This window comes from Platichthys flesus, chromosome 8 (genome assembly GCF_949316205.1).
Source record: "Platichthys flesus chromosome 8, fPlaFle2.1, whole genome shotgun sequence".
NCBI lineage: Eukaryota > Metazoa > Chordata > Actinopteri > Pleuronectiformes > Pleuronectidae > Platichthys > Platichthys flesus.
In genome coordinates this window covers 11,927,132-11,949,279 of record NC_084952.1, presented here as the reverse complement: position 1 = coordinate 11,949,279, position 22,148 = coordinate 11,927,132, and the positions used below count along the sequence as shown (strand labels likewise).

The 22,148-nt window shown below is 43.8% G+C and overlaps 1 protein-coding gene across 1 annotated transcript in view; it reads left to right on the top strand.

The window, feature by feature from the left end:
- LOC133958770 (dedicator of cytokinesis protein 2-like) overlaps window positions 1-22,148 on the top strand; it is a 98,481-nt gene that overhangs the window by 8,029 nt on the left and 68,304 nt on the right. Inside the window, exons 13-24 of the mRNA XM_062393731.1 lie at window positions 1,017-1,267; window positions 1,785-1,883; window positions 2,015-2,087; window positions 2,358-2,461; window positions 4,270-4,471; window positions 7,005-7,102; window positions 7,207-7,296; window positions 7,554-7,654; window positions 10,586-10,720; window positions 15,312-15,420; window positions 15,777-15,847; window positions 19,394-19,500. Of these exons, the coding sequence (XP_062249715.1) occupies window positions 1,017-1,267; window positions 1,785-1,883; window positions 2,015-2,087; window positions 2,358-2,461; window positions 4,270-4,471; window positions 7,005-7,102; window positions 7,207-7,296; window positions 7,554-7,654; window positions 10,586-10,720; window positions 15,312-15,420; window positions 15,777-15,847; window positions 19,394-19,500 (1,440 nt within the window). The remainder of the gene's footprint in view (window positions 1-1,016; window positions 1,268-1,784; window positions 1,884-2,014; window positions 2,088-2,357; window positions 2,462-4,269; window positions 4,472-7,004; window positions 7,103-7,206; window positions 7,297-7,553; window positions 7,655-10,585; window positions 10,721-15,311; window positions 15,421-15,776; window positions 15,848-19,393; window positions 19,501-22,148) is intronic.

The window sequence follows — 22,148 nt, the reverse complement described above, 5'->3', positions numbered from 1 at the left end:
ATGTGTTTAAGCCTTGACAATGTGGGTTTGTGACTTAGTCTGGATTTTACCGACTGTTTTCCTAAAATGGCTCTTCCCCCTTTTTTTGGTTTCAATTTGTGTCAATTTGAAACACATTTAAATGTGTTATTTACAGGTTTAGATAAACACAGAGTGGATCTCCCTGGAGTTTTTGTGGGTCATGAAAACATGTGAAGATTTTCAAAATCAGTCTGAATTAAGTCTCTGACATTCTTTCAGTCTTTCATTTGTTTTTCAGTCGGATTTACCTACCTGCAGAGGGAAATGAAAACACACTTATGTATTGCTCATTTGAAACAGCCTGGAGTGGCACTTCCACTCATGAATATTTAGTTCTATAAAGTTGTGAGAAGTATTAAATAAGATAGGATAAGATAAAACTTTATGGATCCACACACCGGGGGAATTCAGTTGTTACAGCAGCAGACAAGTCAGAATTAGGGGAGACAGGATAAGTTCTGCACATATCCTGTGTTTACATGAGCTGGTTTGTGTGACCAGCTTTGGTCACTGATGGATTTGACAATATTATATTTAAAGCTGTTTACAGTAATTTAAACAAATCCTGAATAATTCATGAATGAAGAGTAACTCTTATTTAAAAGTTTATAGAGGCCAGTCAGTATCAAGCTTTGTTAATATGGAAACGGTTCTTTCCTGAGAGCGAATATCTAGTAATGGAGTCCCACGATAACACTCAGCTCTGTTTCACAGGTTTTACTAATTTCATTTCATTCTACAGATATGATCAAGTATGTGACTTTATACTAGTTTTTAAAATATAAAGTAGTTTTAAGTTATATATCTGCTCCTAGGGATTGCAATCTATCTTCAGTCTATCAGTTTTTGGGGATCTTGACATAAAAAACTAAATCAGACACATTTACTTTGCTGGTCCCTGTGAGTCTGTGGATCTGGTGCAGCTTGTGTGGATTTAAGGCGACAGTTGGGCCTCCGTGAATGAACAAACTTCCTTCTTCCCACCCCCCGTCCAGGTCTTTGGGTCACCATGAAGGCTCTGGTCGGGGACATCGTTCAGACCCGGAAGGAGTACCCCCACCTGGTGGACCGCAGCACCATGGTGGCCCGCAAGCTGGGCTTCCCGGAGATCATCATGCCGGGAGACGTGCGCAACGACATCTACCTCACCCTGCAGGGCGGCGACTTCGACAAGTACAACAAGACGTCGCAGAAGAACGTGGAGGTCATCATGTTGGTCTGTGATGAGGAGGGCAAGGTCATCCAGGTGAGCCGCGTGGAGGGATGAGGTCGGGGAGGGGCAGGGGGTGTCGGTGTTTTCGAACAGGGCTGTAATTTTTGTGAACGGGGATTGGTTTGGGTGTGTGTGTGTGTGTTGTGTTTGAGGGGGGAATTACAGGTCTGAAAGTGTGTGTGTGTGTGTGTGTGTGTGTGTGTGTGTGTGTGTGTGTGTGTGTGTGTGTGTGTGTGTGTGTGTGTGTGTGTGTGTGTGTGTGTGTGTGTGTGTGTGTGTGTGTGTGTGTGTGTGTGTGTGTGTGTGTGTGTGTATATCGCGTTTTCTTTGTTTCAAAGATTGAGGTGGTTTGGGCCAGTGAGCAAGCACAACACTGATCAAACACTCACTCACCCTCTGTAGTCAGGGGCACATAGACGTGGCTTTATCCCAGAATGAAAATCCACCCAAGTACACACACACACACACACACACACATACAAACATAAACTTAAAATCCCTTTGCTCAATATGAAACCTATATTTTTCTACCCCCCCCCCTCTCCCGTAGAACTCCATCTGTCTGGGAGCAGGGGATAAGGCGGTCAGTGAGTACAAATCCGTCATCTACTACCAAATCAAACAGCCCCGCTGGATGGAGACGTTTAAGGTGTGTGTGGTTGTTAACGTTTAACATGGTTGTTGTTGCATTTGCGGTTCCTCATTTCAACCCCAGAACCTCGTTGTTCAGTTCGTTCAGTTTGTGTTTTATGCTGTATAATAACACAAGACGTCCTCCAGGTGGCAGTCCCTCTGGAAGAAATGCACAGAATTCACTTACGCTTCATGTTCAGACACCGCTCGTCACTGGAGTGTGAGTATCAGCCCCCCCCCGTCTCCTCTCTCCATACGTTACATCCTACATTCCCAGAGTGTATATAATGTGACTCTTTAAGAATGGAATGATTGGAGGCAATTTTGGGAAATCGAGCCACCTGACCTGGTCTTTCTTCCTGCCGTGCCGCAATCCTCCTCCCTCCTTCCTCTCCCCCCCTTCTTCTATTATTCCCCTGATGTGTTTCTCCCCCCCCCTGACCCGCTCCCCACGGGTCCGTTCACACGTCCGTCTTCTTCCCCTTTTCAGCCAAGGACAGGAGTGAGAAGAACTTTGCCATGGCCTTTGTGCGTCTGATGAAAGACGACGGGACGGTTCTGCAGGATGGAATGCATGACCTCGTCGTCTTCAAGGTCAGACACAGAACTTTTGCATAAGAAAAAAACGGAAAAAAAAACTAAAAGTGTGTTCCGTGTCCTCTCCAAAGATTAAAAGTGAACTAAAATAAGTGGTGAATCGTTAAACTGAAAACCAGATTTAAAGGAAACAGGTGGATGTGCAACTACTTAACTGTCATCCCAAGTCTCGTCTCCCCTTACCCCCCCCAAATTTGCAGAAGAGTAACATTTGGCAGCCGAATAGCAGATCAATGTGCAGAGCTTTCAGACTTATACAGATGAGATGGACCATACAGAAAACAATTCACAGGGACACTTTCATGATGAAGAAAGGTCAGAGCTCATTAACCTAGAGGTTTGGGATGGAACAGCCCAACCACAACGTACCTGAAACATTTCGTTTTTAAATGGTCAACCCCAAAAAGAGTGATATGGATGTAGTGTTTGCAGATCACTGAATCGTACTTGGTTGTTTGCATAAAACACGGAAACAAAAAAGAGCAAGATAACAAAAGTTAATACCAGGGAAAGTATTTCTACACATCTGTTGCATCAACGCAGACCTGAACATATAGTGGGTCCCCTGGATGGAAGATTATGGCCACCCAGACGGGCAGAGCGAACCCAAATAGATTTCCTGCCAATTGAGCTAGAGCCTAAGATTGAATCCCTCATTGATTAAATGCCAAACGCAATGAAGATTAATTACTGGGGATTCACTCACGGACCCTCGGTGCCCTCTCTCGCTTATCTCTCTTTATCCCTGCGTTCCTCCCGATCTCGGTGCCACTCATGGCTTCAATCTGATGCCACAGCTTTTCCAGCTAGTCGCTCTTTATTACATAGTGGCGCGGCATTGAAAAAGTGCGAGTCATGTTTAATAATAATATCTTTATTTATTTGAGCGCTTCTCCAAACAAAGTTACAAAGAGCTTTTAAAAAAACACAAGTTAAAATTCATGAAAACAACACAGTTATGAAAGAAGAAAATAAAACTAAAATGAGACAGGAAGCCTTTGTTGTAATAAGAACTACAAAGGTAAGAATTCGGGAATCTGGTACAATAAAGGTACATTTTTAAGTTTGATTTGAAGCTACTGAGTCAAACTGCCGTATTATTTTAAGCAGGGAGCTCCGTCAACCTGAGTCTTCAGCCGAGAATCTGGAACAATTAATAGACCCCTGCCCGAGGATATCAATGTGTGAAATGGTAAAAGTCTAAACTGTCTTTAGATCATCCGAGCTTGGTACAGAGTGAACCAATGTAGGCAGGACCATTATCATAGGAGCTAGGACCAGGGGGACATCAATTTTTCACCTGAAGATGGTTAATGTATTTCTGGATGAGTGTAAAACAGTTAGAATGAGATCAAGCTGATAAATTAAAACTCAAGTTAAGATGCGGAGAGAAGATATCTTCTTTTGCCTTTGTTCCTTTTTGTTGAATCTATTCACCACTGTTTTTTTTTCCAGATCTTTGTTTTTCTGAGAAGAAAAATGCTGAGCCAATAATTGGTGTTTTTTTTGGTTATTTTTTTAACCCACTCTGACTCCACTGTTTTCAAAGTTATGAGTTTACAAACCAAAGCTGAGTGGAACTAGATAAGGCGCTGTGATCACATCGTGTCATGGCAGTGGAAATGCTGACTTCAAATAGCCTAATAAATCACTGCGAGCCTGGAAAACCATAGTCTCTGCGCCCACATCTGCATTTTAAACACAGGAAATATAGTTCCTGTCCAAAAGGGGCTGCTGCGCCACACAAACATCTGCGTTGTTGTCTCGTTACTGTCGGTTTTAAAAAGATGACACTGTGTCCGCAGGGCGACAGCAAGCGCATGGAAGATGTGAACTCCTACCTGTCGCTGCCTTCCACACGCCACCAGCACGGCGAGCTCCACAAGGGGTCGGGGCTGAACCGCAGCTCCAGCAACGTGTCCGGGAGCGGGGGGGGCCTGTCGGTCAGCTCCAGGGACAGCTTCACCATCTCCACCCTGGTCTGCTCCACCAAACTCACCCAGAATGGTAGGTGTGCGTGCCGGGTAGGGTGTAACACAATCATGGGACACCTTTAACGATGTTGAGTTTACCCTAATGGACGTGGCAGGGCAAAGCATTTTAATTCAGAAACACACACACGCGTTTAACTGCACCGTCACTTCATGGACTGTGGGAGTTTCGGATTTCACTTTGGAAAATCAAGAACATTTGAGGTGAAATGCAGGGAATTTATTTTTTGTCTTTGTGGTAAGAGGAACTGCCCCACAGGAAGTACTGGCTTAAAAGACTTTGGGAAATTGTATTCATTCATTTAACAATTCTTTTTTTTCCCGGGTTATTACATTAATGTATGGAAGAGTACAGAAACTAAACAAAACATTTCAAGACACTGAGAAAACACAAATAAAAAACAGTGAAATAGTACATAGAAAGAGCAGAAGTAAAAGCCTTAGGAATAAATACAGCACGTGCAATTTAATGTAAAGCAAATGAATCAGCTAAAACAAGGTTGGATAAGGTGAGGTTAAATCATTTAAGTGCACTTATTAACAATAAGTGTAGTTTTAGATTTTGTTATTCCATGTTGCAGGTGCATGATGAGAAAATTTGCATTTATCGAGATCAGTTGGCAGTTTAATACGAGGAACACAGACGAGACTGTGACTCAAATGCTGTGAAGATAATAATAATATACTTAACTTACTATTTTTCACATTTATAACATTTGGAAACGAAAGAGATTCAGTCTTATAAAACCCTGGAGTGGATCCAGAAATATTTAAAGGTCAGTCAAGCATTAATAAACCCAAGCTGGGGCTGTTATGGAGAAACAGGCTAAAGTGAGGATGCCCTGAGGTGCTATCGCTTAGTCACATCAAGAGCAGCCCGGCAAAACCTCACAGCCAAATCTGCTAATGACATTCATGTCCCGGTGCCTTTATTCACATGCTCTGACTGTAGGGGCCCTCACCAGGGCGTCTGAGGACTTCAAAAAAGGTTTACTGAACAATGAGCGTGAAAGAATAAGAACAAATAAACCACAAGGTCAAACAAAGCAAAAAGAAGCAAAACAAACTAAAGACAAAGCGGCAGCAGGTGAACCAACAAAGATAAAACAATGATCCTTGTGCTGCATACAAATACAGTTTGATCTCCAGCCCCTCTGGAAAAGAGCTTTGACCCACGGGCCAGTCGGGCGTGGGCAGGGATCAGCTCTAGTTTAGAACGGAGGCAGTAAACTAAGCAGGGAGTTTAAAAGGCTGACCTGTGGATGTAAAGTGACAGTATTAACTAAATGCACTGTGTTTACAAAGCACGTCTTGCCCAAAGACACTTTGGCATGCAGACTTGAGGAACTGGGAATTGAACCACCAACCTTATGCTCAGTGGACGACCCAGTCTATATGACCAAAGTACCCCATGTATCACTGAACACGACAGAGACGAGACAAATTGCTAAAACAGGGTTGAAAAGGGAGGTGAGGGCAGATTAAGGTAACGGTGAGTCAACAATATGCTAATTAGGTCACTGTTACATAAACTGTGTGTGGCTGCGTGTGTGTATGATTGTTTGCCTAATGGGGACAATTTAAGGTTGGATTAAGTTAAGGTTAGGTTTAAGTGGCAAGTCGTAACTGTGGTTAATGTCAAAATGTCTCCAGGAAATCAATGTAAGTCAATTTAATGTCCTCTGAAGGGGAAGTGTGTGCGTGTGTGTGTGTGTGTTACTGTCAGAAGATAGCAAGCAGGGGATGGGAGGGAACAGTTTATATCCTCTGGTTTTATTAGTGGGGAGTGTCGTCATTTTGTCCTACACACTCTGGCAGGCAGCCACCCACTCACACACACACTGAAGAGCGCATCCACGTTTACAAATGCAAACACGCACATACACAAATGCAAACACGCACATACACTCCGAACACCGAGGTGCATCAGACACAGGTGCAGTGCAACAGCTGCTAGTGTGCAAGCCAGTCCATCACCATAATGAACATTATCCTGCATTATTAATCACCTGAGCCCCCCCCCCCCCCCCCCCCCCCCCCACACACACACACGCACAGACACACAGACACACACACACAATGCTACCCATCAGATGCACGGTTTGGCTTACTAAGTCACAAATGATTGGACAGGGAAAGCAGCCAGCTTCGATTGGGCAGCTCTACAGAGGCATGGAAATCTGGCCCGAGTCAAACTGTAGCAAAATTAATGGCAGAAAACTCCCATGATCCCACACTTGTCCAGGACATCATCAAACCAGGGGGGTTGTGTTACAGTATCGATTGAGAGACCCCTAGTGGCCTAACTTAGATTTAATTAAATCTAACACTTTAATGAAGACCTAAACTTTCAATGAAGTAATCAATGTGCCTATGCCTCGTTTGGAACAATCAAGTAATTGTTTAGGGCACAAAATCCTTCAAAACTTTTCCAGAATCCATTGGACACATGGACGTGTGTACTGTCGGTTCGGGTTTAGACAGATGAACTAAAAAAACATTGTCCCTGACTGTGTCCCTGACTGTGTCCCTGACTGTGTCCCCTCCAGTCGGCCTGCTGGGGCTGCTCAAGTGGAGGACTCGACCTGAACTCCTCAGAGAAAACCTGGAGAACCTCAAAATCATCGATGGAGAGGAGGTGGTCAAGGTCGGTGTGCACTCGAATACAAGTGTGTCTCCGGGTGTAGATGGGTGTGTGTGTGCATTCTCACCGGATCTCTCTTTTGTCTCGGTTTTTATACGTGTGCGTAGTTTCTGCAAGACACCCTGGATGCCTTGTTCAACATCATGATGGAGCACTCTCAGACAGACGACTACGACATCCTTGTGTTTGATGCCTTGGTAAGTGTGTGTGTGTGTGTCTGTGTTCACCCCTGTTTGTCTTCCTTTATCAACAGATGCAGCAGATTTTTTGACAGGCTGTCTCTAGGTGCATCTTGTCTTGACATCTCTGTGTCTACCTGTCCACCTGCTTCCAAATGAACACGTCTAACAGATGATTGTACACAAATTCCCGTTCGGCCTTGTAAAAGTCTCCTGCTCCGTAAGCTCGTAACCCTCCCTGCGTCTTTCCTGTGTGTCTCTCTTTTCCCTGACAGATATACATCATCGGTCTGATTGCCGACAGAAAGTTCCAGCACTTCAACACGGTGTTGGAGGCCTACATCAAGCAGCACTTCAGCGCCACGCTGGCCTACAAGTAGGTTACAACCTGGATCCGAAACCCCTTCCCTATTTCTCTTCATTCAAATAACGCCATACACAGCATATCTTCACTTAACACTGAGGAGAGGTTTAACGTGTTTTAAGTGTTCTGATACATAAAGAAGTCCGAAAAGTAATTAAACCTTCAAAAAAGTAAAATGCAACAGAGGAATTATGATCACAAAAAAGGCAAAATTAAAAAAGCAAATGTTAATGTCTTGAGATAAAACATAACAAACCAGAGCTCCTTTTTTGAATTTGCCACGTGAGACTTTGCCATCAATTAAACTCACTGAGCATGTGCAGTTATTACATGTGTAAATCATTTTACTGTGGGATTCATCAAACACAAACCAGACACTGTAAATAAAAAAAGCACTTAGACCCAATGTATGGAAAGAGAGGCTCGTGTAGAAGTGCCTGCATTCTCTTAAATAACCAGCAGAGGGGGACTCCACTGGTTGCAACAAGGAACCAGTTTATGGTCACAAGGGCTAGTTTCAAGTCTTCCTCAGTCCAGCATTAAGTTCATTTAGATTAAATTGGACGATAAAGCTCGGTATGCACTCCCGTCCAGTGGGTGAGCGTCTTTAATACCATGGCCAGTTTTGAACCACATGTTAACAAACGTACACAACCATACTATTGGCTGTTTCAGGCCATTAGAGCTTCTCACGGTTTCTTGTTTGCATTTTTAAGAAATGTTCCTATCTATTATAGATTGAACTCCCTGGATTGTACTCTCCATATTGCCTGTCCAAAGAAAAACAATACACAATAGGAAAACAACCCATGCATAGCTGTGGTGTTTGTCCTAGTAGGACTCAAACACGTAATCCTTTCAGGTGTGCCACACAAGTATTAAACCTACTGTTGTGATTTAAAAGTCATCTGCATATCGAATATCAAGTAACTGATTACTGCGCTGTATCCAGATGCCACTGGAGGTCAGCGTGTGTGTGTCGCCTTTGCACCAGTCGAGTGAAAAGGATTAGAGTGTGTGTTTTTACAGTAACTCCCAGATAGCCGGAGCTTTAACCCTGGCTCCCGGTGGAATAGCAGCTGAAGCACTCAGGCATAGCCCTCATACACTTCTGGCTTCTCCTCCCCTCTTTGTTAATCCACTTCACTTTAATTCAGTGGGCACTAGAGGAAACATTTGTTTGTGTTGCCAAAGCTTTAGTTAGGAAATTAAAAAAAAACTCTCTCCTGCAGCTCTATTCCCCTCGCATCGCGCGTCTGCTCCTCCTCGGTACTTTTCTTTGCCCAATTATCCCCGCCACTCTCCTCCTCTCGTAACTGCTCTCTTCTCCTCCTGTCTGCTCTTCACTCCATCTATTCATCTGTCTCCTCATCATCCTCGCTCCCTCCCCTCCCCTGCAGGGTCGCTGCAGCTTAACGCCTGTCAGCACCGAGGCAGTTATGTAAAACTCGGACTCCCTCTCACTACATTTTAAACTGCCAATCTCTTGCTTTAAAAAGGAATAAATCCTTCTGTGCTTACCTTTTTAAGCCATCTGCCAAAACAAAACAAAGTGGGACTGAATGGTAATGGTGTTGGTCATATTTTCAAGGTCGCCCTGATGGCAGTGAAACCAGATTAGAGTTTATTTTTTTCAATGGAACCCTTATTGTTTAAGAGGATTTAAAGCAGTCGCCATTCATTTCATGAAAGTAGAGCCATCACAGATCAAGGTCTTATGCGTCAGTAGGCCTGTAGTTCAGTGGTTTATGATCTGTGCTAACATCGCACGTCATTGAGGTAATAGAGTAGAAATGGTGACGGGTTATAAACTCAGACCGTCACCCTCTGCCACCCTCACCTCTCTCCACCAAGCTTTATCTCAGTGTGTGTGTAAAGACACACGTAAGGGCCGCATGTGACGGAGAATCACTTTTCATGCCTCCGCTCCGGCGTATTCCTGTGGCCGTGTTTGTGAACACGATATCTCAAGAATGACTTGAGATCATTTCTTCAGATTTGTTACATACGTTCATGTGGACTCAAAGGTGAACTGATTCGATTTTTGGTGTTCTAATGTCAAAGGTCATGTGCCTGAACATCGAGCCTCTTGAATCTGTCCCGGATTTTTGGTATTGTGTACTTAGAAATACTTTCTTTTGATATATAATTGGGTACGAACGTTCAGTTGAACTCAAAGATGAACTGATTAGACTTTGGATGTTGAAGGTCAAAGGTCATGGTGACCTCATGTTCCCGGGAACCAGATATATCAGGAACGCACAGATTTCCATTCCAGATTGCCATTACATTTAGCAAAAACACTTGGACAAATGGATAACCTGGAAAAAATATATATCTTTACACATTAAGCGAATCCTTTAAAATTTTACAAATAATAATTTAGAAGTAAAGAATAACAGAATTAATTTTGGTCACGGTAGCCTCCTGCACATGATATCTAAAATTGTCCAATTGGATTTTTTTTTTTTTAATTGACCAGTTGCCTTTTTGACGCAAAGTTGAATTGATAAGATTACAAAGGTCAAAGTGACCTCATAATAATTTGGAAAAAATATATGTAGTTTAAAACTGGATTGTTGGCAAAGGCATAGAACCGCAGGGTGGTAATTCAAGCTTTGCCATGAATCTGAGGGCAAATACAAGTATCTGTAAGATGAGTGAAAGGTAGGCCTCACCTGCTGAGGTGTGAAATACTATTTAGTGGCTTTTCCACCCTTCTGCCCTGTGTTCCTCTCGGTCCCTCTTTCACTCACTCTGTTGCACTCTTTCTGCTCCATGGAAGTGAAAAATAGAGTTGGTGATTAACTTCCCAAACCTGTGGAACGTCAAAGAAGGAATCACAATGCAATGTCTGAATGATTTTGATTGCCTCTTTCTTTAACTTTCTTATCACTCTTCTCTTTTTCCCTCACTTGTTTCCTTCCTATCACTCTCCCCTAGGAAGCTGATGTCGGTGCTGAAGAGATATCTGGACGTGTCCAGCCGAGGGGAACAGTGTGAGCCCATCCTCCGGACCCTCAAAGCCCTCGAGTACATCTTCAAGTTCATCGTCCGCTCACGCAAGCTCTACTCCCAGTGAGTGTATACGCAGCCTTTTGTGAACTGATCACTGTGATAATTACCTTTAATTGACTTCTGATCTCATATTGATGCAAATAGAGACCAGACACACACACACACACACACACACACACACACACACACACACAGAGCCCAGTGACATTGCACCGGGGTAATCGTTTTTGACAGCTCTGTGAGAATAGACTGCTGATTGCAGCACTAACGTTGGTAATAAGCATTGATGATGAAGTGCATTGTCCAAATGAGAGCTAATGACGGGGCAGCTCTGCTGAACGGGGCCACACACAACGTGCCTCCAGGAGAGACGTGTGACACCCACTGTGCTGAGGCGCGAGCTGCACCATATGATAAGTGTAAACACCATTTGTAGCTGCAGTGCAGAAGTGAATGCTGACGGGTCCGAAACATGATCCACAATTGTGTTATGAGCCTTATCTGTGGGAAGCTTATGGTGTTTGCATTTCTGTATAAAAGTGTGTGTTTATAAGACGCATGCGTGTCCTGAATTGATCGTTTCTGCCTGAATGATAATAGCATGAGGAATGTATGAGTTGTTGGAAGGGGATTTGTGTGTGTGTATTACTAATGTTTTATACATATTTAGGACCTTTCCCAGCATAAACACTGAGCTTGTCAGGACCAGTAGCCCTCATGGGAACCAAAGCTCAGTCATAAAGAGGAAAACGTCATTCCTGAGCTCCCGGTGAAGGTTGTGGGTTAGTCTTGAACTGTGGTGAGGTTAAGGTCAGATTTCGGCATGCATTGGTCATTGTTAAGGTTGAATTCAGCTCTGAGTGTAATGAGGGACAGTAAGGTTTTGTTTAGACTGGCCTCAACGACTCGAATACAAAGTCAATACAAAGACCTGATAAGAATAGCTGCGCCGACCTGTGAGTGTGTGGGTGTGTGTGTGTGGGAATGTGTGAGTGTGGGTGTGTAATTCCAGTCCACTGGTCAATGAAAGTCTGTCCTTTTAATCTTCTAAAGGTCACACTGTCTTTGTTTGTTGGAATTGGTGTATCTGTGTATTGATGTAGTGTGTTATTCATAGTGTGTGTGTGTGTGTGTGTGTGTGTGTGTGTGGATTTGTGGGGATGAATTGGTGTGGATTCACAAGAGGGCAAGTCTATTTGTGTGGGGGCGTGTGTAGTTAAACATATTTGTCGGCATGTGTGAGTACAAACAAGTGCACACATAATAGTCTTGTAAGTGTATGACCTCTCTGTGTGTGTTTAAATCGCAGTGTCGCTCCATTGCTCCTCCATTGGCTCCACCCCGACCCCATCCTCACCCTCCCACTCTTCTTCTCTCCTCCTGCGTGTGTCGTCGTCCAACCACTTGCAGCGGACGCCTCCAACTTCCTCTTTATCTCATCCTGTCCGGTCACATTTCCCCTTCCTGTGAGGCGTCGTCGCTATAGCAGAGAATCAGGGATTCAAGGGGGCTGTAGTTGCATCTGCTGGACTCCATCATCATCTCCATCAAGACTAGCAGTCATTAATAGTTAAATAGGCAGCATGGAAGATTTATTAGCTTGTCAAACTTGCTTCGTAGCGTAAGAGCGTGAAACGTTTACTTATGTGAATATGTAAGAGGCGCTGTACCAGATTTTGCTCTTTCCTTCACCTTCTTTCTGTCCTTCACGCCCGGTAGCTTTCCTCACTTCCTTATAGACAGTTCATCGGTTGTATCTGTTTCTCTTTACTTTCCCTCGAGCACCTGCTGTGTTCCCTGTTTCTCCTCTTCCATTACCCACGTCCTCTCTCTCTTTCTCGCCATCCCTCCACTCCTCCTTAAAAATATATCCTTCACACCTTTATTCCTCATCTCTTACTTTACTGCACCTTTTCCATGCGTGATCAACCGATACTATGATTAGGATATTATCATGGGATCCCTTCCTTCCTCTTTCCTATGAGATGTGACGTTACGATCCCATAATCTTTTCTATTAATCACAATATCAGGGCTCTGCGATTTGTTATCTCAATATTAGAATTACATCTCACATCTTCTGCGATAATTTGTCATGGTGGGATATTATCTATCTGGTTTTAATAACACTAGCAAAAATAATGAAATTAGATCAAAATAAATTAGAAAGACTACGGACGCAAATACTTGATTATCATGATCCTTCCATCAGATACAAAATTTGCACAAATCTATTATTTATAACGCTTATCCTTTGGAGGAGTCAAGGAACTGGAGCCACTCCCGGCTGACACTGGGCGAGAGGCGGGGTTCACCCTGGACAGGGCCCGCCACGTATCACAGGACCAACACACAGAGACAAAATACCAATTCACTCTCACATGCCTCATGTCTCTGGCCCCACTTTTAAAACACATCATGCACACTTTAACACACACAATATACTATTTGGCCAACATTTAAAGGAGTAATGCATATCTTTAATTGATGGTCACGGCACCACTTATGTTTTCGTCCAGGTGCCATGAGAAAAATATCTGCATTTTTATGTTTTGAACAAACCTGAGGGAAATCTCACTGCTTATTTGCAGCTGTGAACATTTCTGCTGATCGTTGGCGGGGAATCTGCCACTCTGATTCAGAAGGGGACATTTGTGACTGACTCGCTCAGGCAGGGATTTCATAACTCATGCGGGACATGTTTACTGTTGCCTTGTTGTTCTTTTTTCCCTCTCAACCCACAACGTTATACAGCTGAGCTTGTCCTCCCTCTGTGCTCTCCCTCCCACTCTCCTCTCCTTTCGTCTGACTTTTTTCCCTCAGTGTCTTTCCCCCTCCCTCCCTCCCTCCCTCCCCCCTGCTGATCATCCTCTCTTCATCCCTCTTTCTCTCTCTTCTCCATCTGTCTCCAGTATTAGTTCACCAAGCTACTGTGACGGTTGTGCTTACATGTGAGATGTAGAGTGTGTGTCTGTGTGTGTGTGTGTTAAGATAAGTGTCAGCTATGGTCATTTTAACCACTGCCCCTAAAATCTGCTTTTTGTGTGGACACGACTTTTGACCCTAATTTGAGACGCCGTCCCCAATTGATTGTCATTAGTTTAGAATTTGTCCCCAGCAACAGCCTATGACACACACACACAAATACACATGCACACAAACACATATTAATGTGCAGACAGGGCTGGTGGATTAAGTAGGACAATGCGTCTGAAATCATAACTGTACTCTGCAAAGAGCCCGGTGATAATTCCTCTATGTGTTACCACCTAATCCCTCCCCCCACATGCTAAATTTGCCGTGTGCCACATGCTAATCCTTCCCCCTAGCACTCCTAACTTCCATTGTAATTAACAACTGCACAGCTCCACCGGATCACGCAGAGATAGAGAGGGGATGGGGGAGGAGAAGGAGGTGGAGAGACTGATTAGAGAAAAAGTTTGCCAGGGGTGAGGGAAGTGAGAATGAAGTGATGGCAGAGGGTTGAGTGGGAAGTTTTTTTTGTTTTAAGTTAGAGGGGGATTACTGTGATCAAAGCAGTCGTTGGTTATTAAGTTTGAATTTGCATCTGTTTGCTTTGTCACTGAGATTGAATAAAATGCATTGGATTACAAGTGCATGCTGGGCAGTAATGTGCAATCACTAAGACAGTATGGACTTTGGGTGTTGGTCTTATACATAAAATTGAATATTCCTTTTAGTTTTAGATGACTAATTGTGGAAAGCTGATGTGATGAACTGCAGCCAATTCTATTGCTTTTCCCATTTCCATAAAAAACAGAAGAGTTAAGGTGTAATTTCACTTGTTGCCACTCTGAGTTGGTGCAGAGGAAGCAGTGCTGGCCCAGTGAAGAGGCCTCGAAAAACATTTTCATCACCAACTTTGAATCAATTGAAACTGGGATGAAATACAAACTGCTGCTGGGCAAAACAGGCCCATATCCCAGCAGAGATGTTTTTGAAAAAGTTAAATGCTTTTAAAACAAGGAAATAAAATCTGCGAAAGGGATAATAAAGTTTGTTATGGAGTAACAATAAAAGTACGATTCCAAGAAAAAAGATGTGACTTGCAAATGATCACATTGTATCATCACGTTTTAATCTTCAGAAACAATATATATATCATATTAGTTTAAGCATGACAGGGAGGATTCAACATGACTGCTACACATAACCTGTCCTCTGAACATTACATGTTCCTATGTCACAGAAATAGTCCGCAAAAATGTTTTATGGTCGCAAGGCTTGGTTCAGCTCTTTTTTTTATATATAAGGATATTCTGAAGTTTCAATGGAGGAAATTTACTTTTTGAACCAGAGACACCCTAAACGTTTGTTGTCACATTCATGCTTTATATTGTGAATTTAAATTGCTCATTAGAGTTGTTTAAATTGAAGTTAGAATTTATAATAAAAAATAGACAACCCTAAAACTGAACGATCAGCTGATTCACGAGCTGATCAGCTGATTTCCATAGTTTCAATTCCTTCCTTAATCCGTCCTGCCTTCGTCATCCCTCCCCTCCCAGCGTCTCCAAATAAGTGAATCATGTCACGTTAGGATTTCTGACATCCCTCCTGCGCTTCCTCTACTTGACTCTTCTCCGATTTCCCTGTTGCATTGGTATTCATCTCCTCCTGACCTCCTACAGGCTGTACGAGGGGAAGGAGCAGGATGAGTTTGAGGATTCGCTGAGGCGGCTCTTTGAGTCCATCAACAGCCTGATGAAAACGGACTACACCACCACTCTGCTGAACAGGGTAATCACACACACACACTCGCCCTGCACCTATGTAGTCTACACCACTGTCTACTCCTCTTTACGTTTTCTCACCTTCCTCCCTCCTCTTCTTCCTCCTCCTCATGCTCCCGGGCCTCCAACCTGATCTCACAACCTGTTTCCGACTGCATTAGCATTCCGCAGCGCGATGTCTTCCTCCCGTTCTCCCTTCTCGCTACAAAGCAGACTTACTAACAGTGGGAGTCACTGAAAGTTACGAAGACAGACAAGGAGCCCTGTGAAAAATAAAATGGATCCTTTCACTCAGTTCTGACGAGAGCCCCCTTGTCACCTTCTATTAAACAACTGTGTGTGTGTGTGTGTGTGCGTCATCAGGTTGCCGCTCTGAAGTACCTGCCAACAGTCCTGCATGATGTGGAGAAAGTGTTTGATCCCAAGCTCCTCAGGTAAGCCACAAAATGTGTCCTTACAACTATAGAGAGACATGCGCACACACACACATGACTGTATTTCTACAGTCATGTGTGTTTCTATGATGCTTTCCCGTGTCCTAACAATCACAACTTAACATTTCATACCTGAAATTCTGGTACAAGGGCCGAACCAGGGTTCATATCATTTGTACATTGTTTACATTTGATCCAGTTGGTTTTGGTTTCACATTGGACTTTAGGGAGCACAACAAAGATTCTTTAAATGACATATGAACATCCTGTCATCATCCTCTACATGGGCTGCATCCTATACACATATGCAAGACGTTGGTGTGTTCTCCATTCAGTGGGTAGAAAGTAAATGAACTGGTTCATTGTGTTAATCATGATATACCAGCATCACCAGCTTCAGATGCTGTACTCAACATCAGATCAAATTCAACAAATGTTGCAACATTCTAGAATCCCAGGGTCTAATGGCCATTGTCTGATGACAATTTAACCGCTATGGGCAAAACCCAATGGCCTCAGGTATAGACCACAGATATCCGGCCAAGATCCCATCAGTACACTGTTTACAATCTGACAAGTCCACATGAGTCAACTTTTTGTAGGTGTGAAACCAAAGCCTGCTCATATGTGATTGGTCAACCTACAAGTGAAAACCAGAGCTTCTGGACCCAAAATCGTGTCCCTCTCCTACAGATTCTGCACCTTCACAGGCAGAATCTGTTTATAGAGATCTAACATTTGACAAAATATGGTTTGATGTGATATTGTTAGAGATGAAGAGTTCTGTTAGCCTGGGCAACACTTCTTCACACTGCAAATGATTAGGACAGTGGTTTGGTTTGATTCGGCCCTAGATCACTTTATTTGTTCAGATAAAATTAGTTTCTGATGGACCGTGGGCCTTTCACAGCCGTCATGTTGGTTATGGACTTTACCCAAACCTTTACCTTTGAAGATGTAAGAACCATTCAAGGGTTTGGTAAAACAATTGGTTTTAAAACCTACAAGGACATGGATACACAGACACACGCATTCACAGTGGCACCTTACCCTTGGTGTAATTGAGGGACACAGGCAGAGAGGATGTATGGCTGCTCAGCTTAACTTTTCCTCTTGGCTCGTGTTCAGTGACCCTGATACCTTTTGTCCTCCACTCCCTACATCCTGGCAGAGACACACACACATGCACACACACACACACACACACACACACACACACACACACACACACACACGCAATTGGCAATTTCTGCAAAACCACCTAACAAAACCCATTTGAAGGTCCTCTCTTAGCTTGATTCACAGCCTCCTGAAGAGCAAAGTAACTCTGAATGCTTATTTAACATCTCTGTGACCCAGCATCACACTCACAATATCCTGCTCAGCTCAGGAAAGGTCCTCAGTGCTCATACTTGACCAGTCGGTAGAAAAGTCTATTTGTTATTTTTGGGGAATAGAAATTGCAGAAACTTTTATTTGCAATCCGACGACCGGACAGGGATCCCATGTCTCGGCCTGTCCTCGTTACTTTACAGAAAGAGGACGTCGATTGACATTTTCTTGACTTGCCACATTCAGTTTTTTGAACGCCATCGTCCTCCTAACTTCTCTTCTCACCTTTCTGTGACCTTTTTGGGCTTCTGCGTGTCCATGTGTGCGTTTGAGGATTATCCACATCCGCCAGTTCAGTCCCCCACAGGGGCTCAGTGTCAACGTGGTGTCACAAAGGCTCTACCTGCAACACCTGACCCCCCCCCCCCCCGCGCAAACACACACATGCAAAGTGGCAAGGCGACGAGGGGCAGAGAGTTAAAAATCAGCGCGCATATTCTCACTCTCCCTCATTTATTTTCCCCCTGATTCAAACACTCGCTCACCTTTGCTGTCTGCACGTAACATGCACAATTAATGGCTGAGTGGTTTGAACTTTTAAACTGAGTTCTCCACTGTATTTTTGATCAGAAAAGCCCAGGGCAGAGTTTCTAAAGAGCTGTGTGAGTCAAAAACACGGTGCAGGAGGTGGATATCAAGGCTTTGTCTTATCTCCTCCTCTACCCTCTCATTGCTGCACCATGTTAACTCCCCCCCCCCTTGCAGTGTGGTCCACCGAGTGGTACGTGCACAGGCATTAGTAGCCATGCATGAGGCCTCTGCGTGTCCACCGGGTGTAGCTTGACATTTGGGGTTTTAATTAGATTCAAGCTCCGATGATTAGAGAGCCCCGAATCGTCTGCACCCGAGCACCTGCGACACAACCTGCTCTCGGGCCAGCTCACACACACACCTAAAGTCACACACAAACATTGTCGTCGTTGTGTTTTTGGAGAAGAGGTGGGTGTGTTTGTTCTTTCATTAATAGTTCTACCGCAGCGTATAATTCATAATTAAAGGAGACAGAGACAAAGTAAAAGAAGATGGAGACAGATTTGTTTTCATCATGCTCTGATATTCAATCTCTCTAAGTGGCGTCAGTGCTTGGAACCAAACTGTTTACTTATTCTGAAATTGAATTTTGCACAAGGAATGAGTCAAACCTGTGTCTTTATTTAAGCATCTTTAGGCTTTGGATAGTTTATTTAAAGCATTATACATGGCACTCTGATGCAGTCACTGCTTTTAGTGTTCTAGAGTCTATAAATCAAAGAGAGAGATGTTTAAAGCTGGAGTTATTGGTTTGCAATTTCAATCTGTAATTTATTTTACTGTGGGAACAATCGTCCATCCAACCATTATCTGAAGCACTTATCCTGTGAGGGTCCCGTGGAGGCTGAAGCCAATCCCAGTTTGCATCAGGCACGAGGTGGGGCAGCACCCTGGAGAGGTCGCCAGCGTTTCCCAGAGCTGACGAATGGAGACGAACCACCAGAAATGCGCCCACGGGCAATTTAGATTAATCGATTAAGGTGCATGTCTTTGGGCTGTGGGTGGAAGCTGAAGACACCAGAGACAACCCACAGCGACACTGGAAGAACATGCTTGAACCCACAACCCTCCTGCTGAGTTATTATTCATTCAAAACACATGCAATAATCTGTAGAATACATTGACTCTATTATTCTAAATGATAATTTTCAAACCTCACCTGTATCTTTTCCCATGTAATCGCTTCACTCCAGATTCTATTATCTATACCGATTATCCTTCTGAGGGTCCCGGGGTGGGGGCTGGAGCCAATCCCAGCTGACGTTGGGGGAGGCAGATCACCATCACTCTCACATTACAATCAATTAACAGTCTCCACTGAACTTAACCCCAATGTGCATGCCTTTTTGCTGTGGGAGGAAGACTGAGTACCCTGAGAAAACCAACGCAAGCACGGGGAGAATGTGCAAAGTTCACACAGGAGGAACCAGGATTCAAACCAGGAACATTCTTGTGCTAAACGCTGCTCCACTGCGCCACAGCAATAATCAGAGCACAATCATCTGTATCAAAACTATTCACGGAATAATCAGGCCGCTCATTTTCCAACCACACCTGTTGCTTCTCCCTTGTAATGGTCCCGCTGATCATTAATTCATGCTCCCCTCTGCTTCCTCTCCCCAGTCAGCTGCTGCACGACTTCTATTCCTGCATCCCCCCCGAGAAACTGCAGAAGCAGAAGGTGGCCTCCATGACTGAAATCGTGAGCAGCCGACTCTTCCAGAAACAAGGTGTGCACATTTTGTCTCTAATTACAGGCCTCAGCCCTGGACTCATAGCAGCGGCGCCTTTACATGTGAAGACTTAATCTCAGATGTGCACAGCGTCCTGTGTGACATCCCACAGAGCATTAGCTGCATCTCACTTAAAGGTTGGGATCACATTAAAAGGTCTGTTATACACTGAGTCATTTGAGCAGGGCGGACAGCTGCTCCTGTGACTACCCATGTATTATGCTCTAAAGCACAGTGGATCAAAAGTGTGCTGCTGCTAATACAGGGCACATAATGTTCTGTTCCCTGTGGGGCAATCCAGTAAAGCACTCTAGTTAAAAGCATCGTCCAAATGGTTAAACGGCAAACCGGTGTTTATGCATTTATGCCTCTGATTTAGTTCACTGAGATGTAGAAACATCAAATCAAATCAAATTTTTTTAATACAGTTTAGAGCGTGACACAATAAAAAAGAGAACGAGAGAGTGAATACCGCTAAGGCCCAACAGTCACAGTCCCTCAGATATTCTAGATAAAGGGGATTGAATGAGATCTAAATTGTTCTGTTGCCAAAGAAAATATAAAAATGTAAAAACAAAACAAAACAAACCACCCTATCTCACAATGTCAAAGAAAGTGGGGGGACAAATCCAGAATCCATTAATTTTACCTGATTCAGTGCCAACATTGAATTGTTTTTTTCTTGGCCCGTGTACTGTTCTTTACTGGGTCGCATTGGAGAATCTTTTTCTGTGTTTTTTCGTAATCTTGCTGGCAAACAAAAAAACAAACTAGAATGAGACTCAGTGGAGAGCATAGGATTAAGATGATTGAGATTAAGATGAGATTAAGATGCATTTATTAGTCCCAAACACATGCACAGACATGCAAAGGCACACTCATGCAGGTAGGGAAATTTAACCTCTGCTTTTAACCCATCTGGTGCAGGACACACAGAGCAGTGAGCGACCATGTACGGCACTCGGGGAGCAGATATTGGGGGAGTAAGGTGCCTTGCTCAGGGGCACTAGACAGGGTAGGGAGACTCTTGGATTTTTGGACAGATCAATCCAGGTTCGTCTTTTGTTGTCTCTCCGTGGAGTCGAACCAGAGACGAACCAGAGACCTTCTCTGCCCATAGTCCATGTTTCTGCCACTAGACCACTGTCCATATTCCTGCCAGGGCCACAGTCCCCTCATTGACCACATTTATGTTCACCAGATCCAGATTTTAATTTGGATCTGCACCACACAGAAAGAAACTGTGTATCCATATCCAGATCCAAACCTGCACCAAAAATATAATGAATTCCTTTTACACCTATTCTTACTTTAATCTTGCCAGCAACAAACAAACTACCAACCAATGGACAGGGGTAAAAACCCTAGACTGTATAACACAACCTTTATGGCTCGAGGGTTACCACAATCAATTTGGAATATTAATCCATGTTATTCTATTATTCTATATTTGTAACATACGTCTAAAGTTAAAAGGAAGCCAACATAATAACGAATTCTTTCTTCAGCTAGACTTCAAACAAACAAAACCATCTGGTGGGTTATTTTCTACTGGGATAAAGGAAACCGTATTGATATTTGATGTTGATGCTGGAACACACAATTACTGCGCTGCTTTCTTCGCCTCCTCTGACATTACAATCAGTTCATTCACATACCCTCTTATTACAATCAGCACAAGTGTCTCCTGTTAATGGTTACCTCCGCTGGTGGTAAAGGTCACTTCCTGGAGACGAGCGGCCTCGAGGCTCAAACATTATCGACCAAAACAGATATTTGATCGGATTTCTGATGGTTCTCTTCTGTTGACATTCCCTCGGTGCCCAATATCTTATTGCAAACAGAAAATTACTAGATTCTTCTTCTCTCTGTTATTTGGGTTGAATATAGAGAAAGATAAGTTTAGTCATACCTGAACCAACTGCCAGTGTTTGAGTCTGATAAGACAGAAGTGTTTTCAGGCTGCTGCAGCTTGACTGTGCCTGCTCTGCTTTTACATGATTTTCACCGGACATGTCCAGGGACACATCATTTAGTCTTGATTGTAGCTTTAAAGTGCACCAGACATCAGTGAGGACACACGCCTCACCAGTCTGAGTTCACCCCTGCCCCCCCCTCCTCTGTTGAGACCTATTACTTCTGTCTAATTTGCTTGTAGTGGGCTGTTAAGTGTTGGTTTCCCCAGCAGAGGCGATGGATAGAGTGGGCTAATGTTGCGCTAGTCTATAATACACAGAGGCTCATAATTGAGCTTCTGCAGCACAAACTGAGGACTTGGAAATAGACTGTCAGAGAATGTGAGCCTCTGCCATAGACACTGGAGATGCCCCAGTGTGTGCATGAATGCATTCTCACACACAACCTGCAAACACATTTGTCTGTATATGTTTCCGAGTGTGGCTGATGCTGCCGTATCTGGGGGTGAGTGTATTTGTGCATTTCAGTGTTTGTGCACTGGGGTATTCTTAAGAGGTGTGTACACTAGCTGTAGAGTTTTATACCTTGGTGAAAGGCAGCGGGGCCTGGCTCATCAGTCACCCGCCTCCAACACAAGCCGGTAGCCGGCCCAGGATACAGACCTTTGGTATTGATCCTGGCTCCAGTGATTGATTCCCCGGGGGCTGAGACGACAGGCTCGGCCCTCC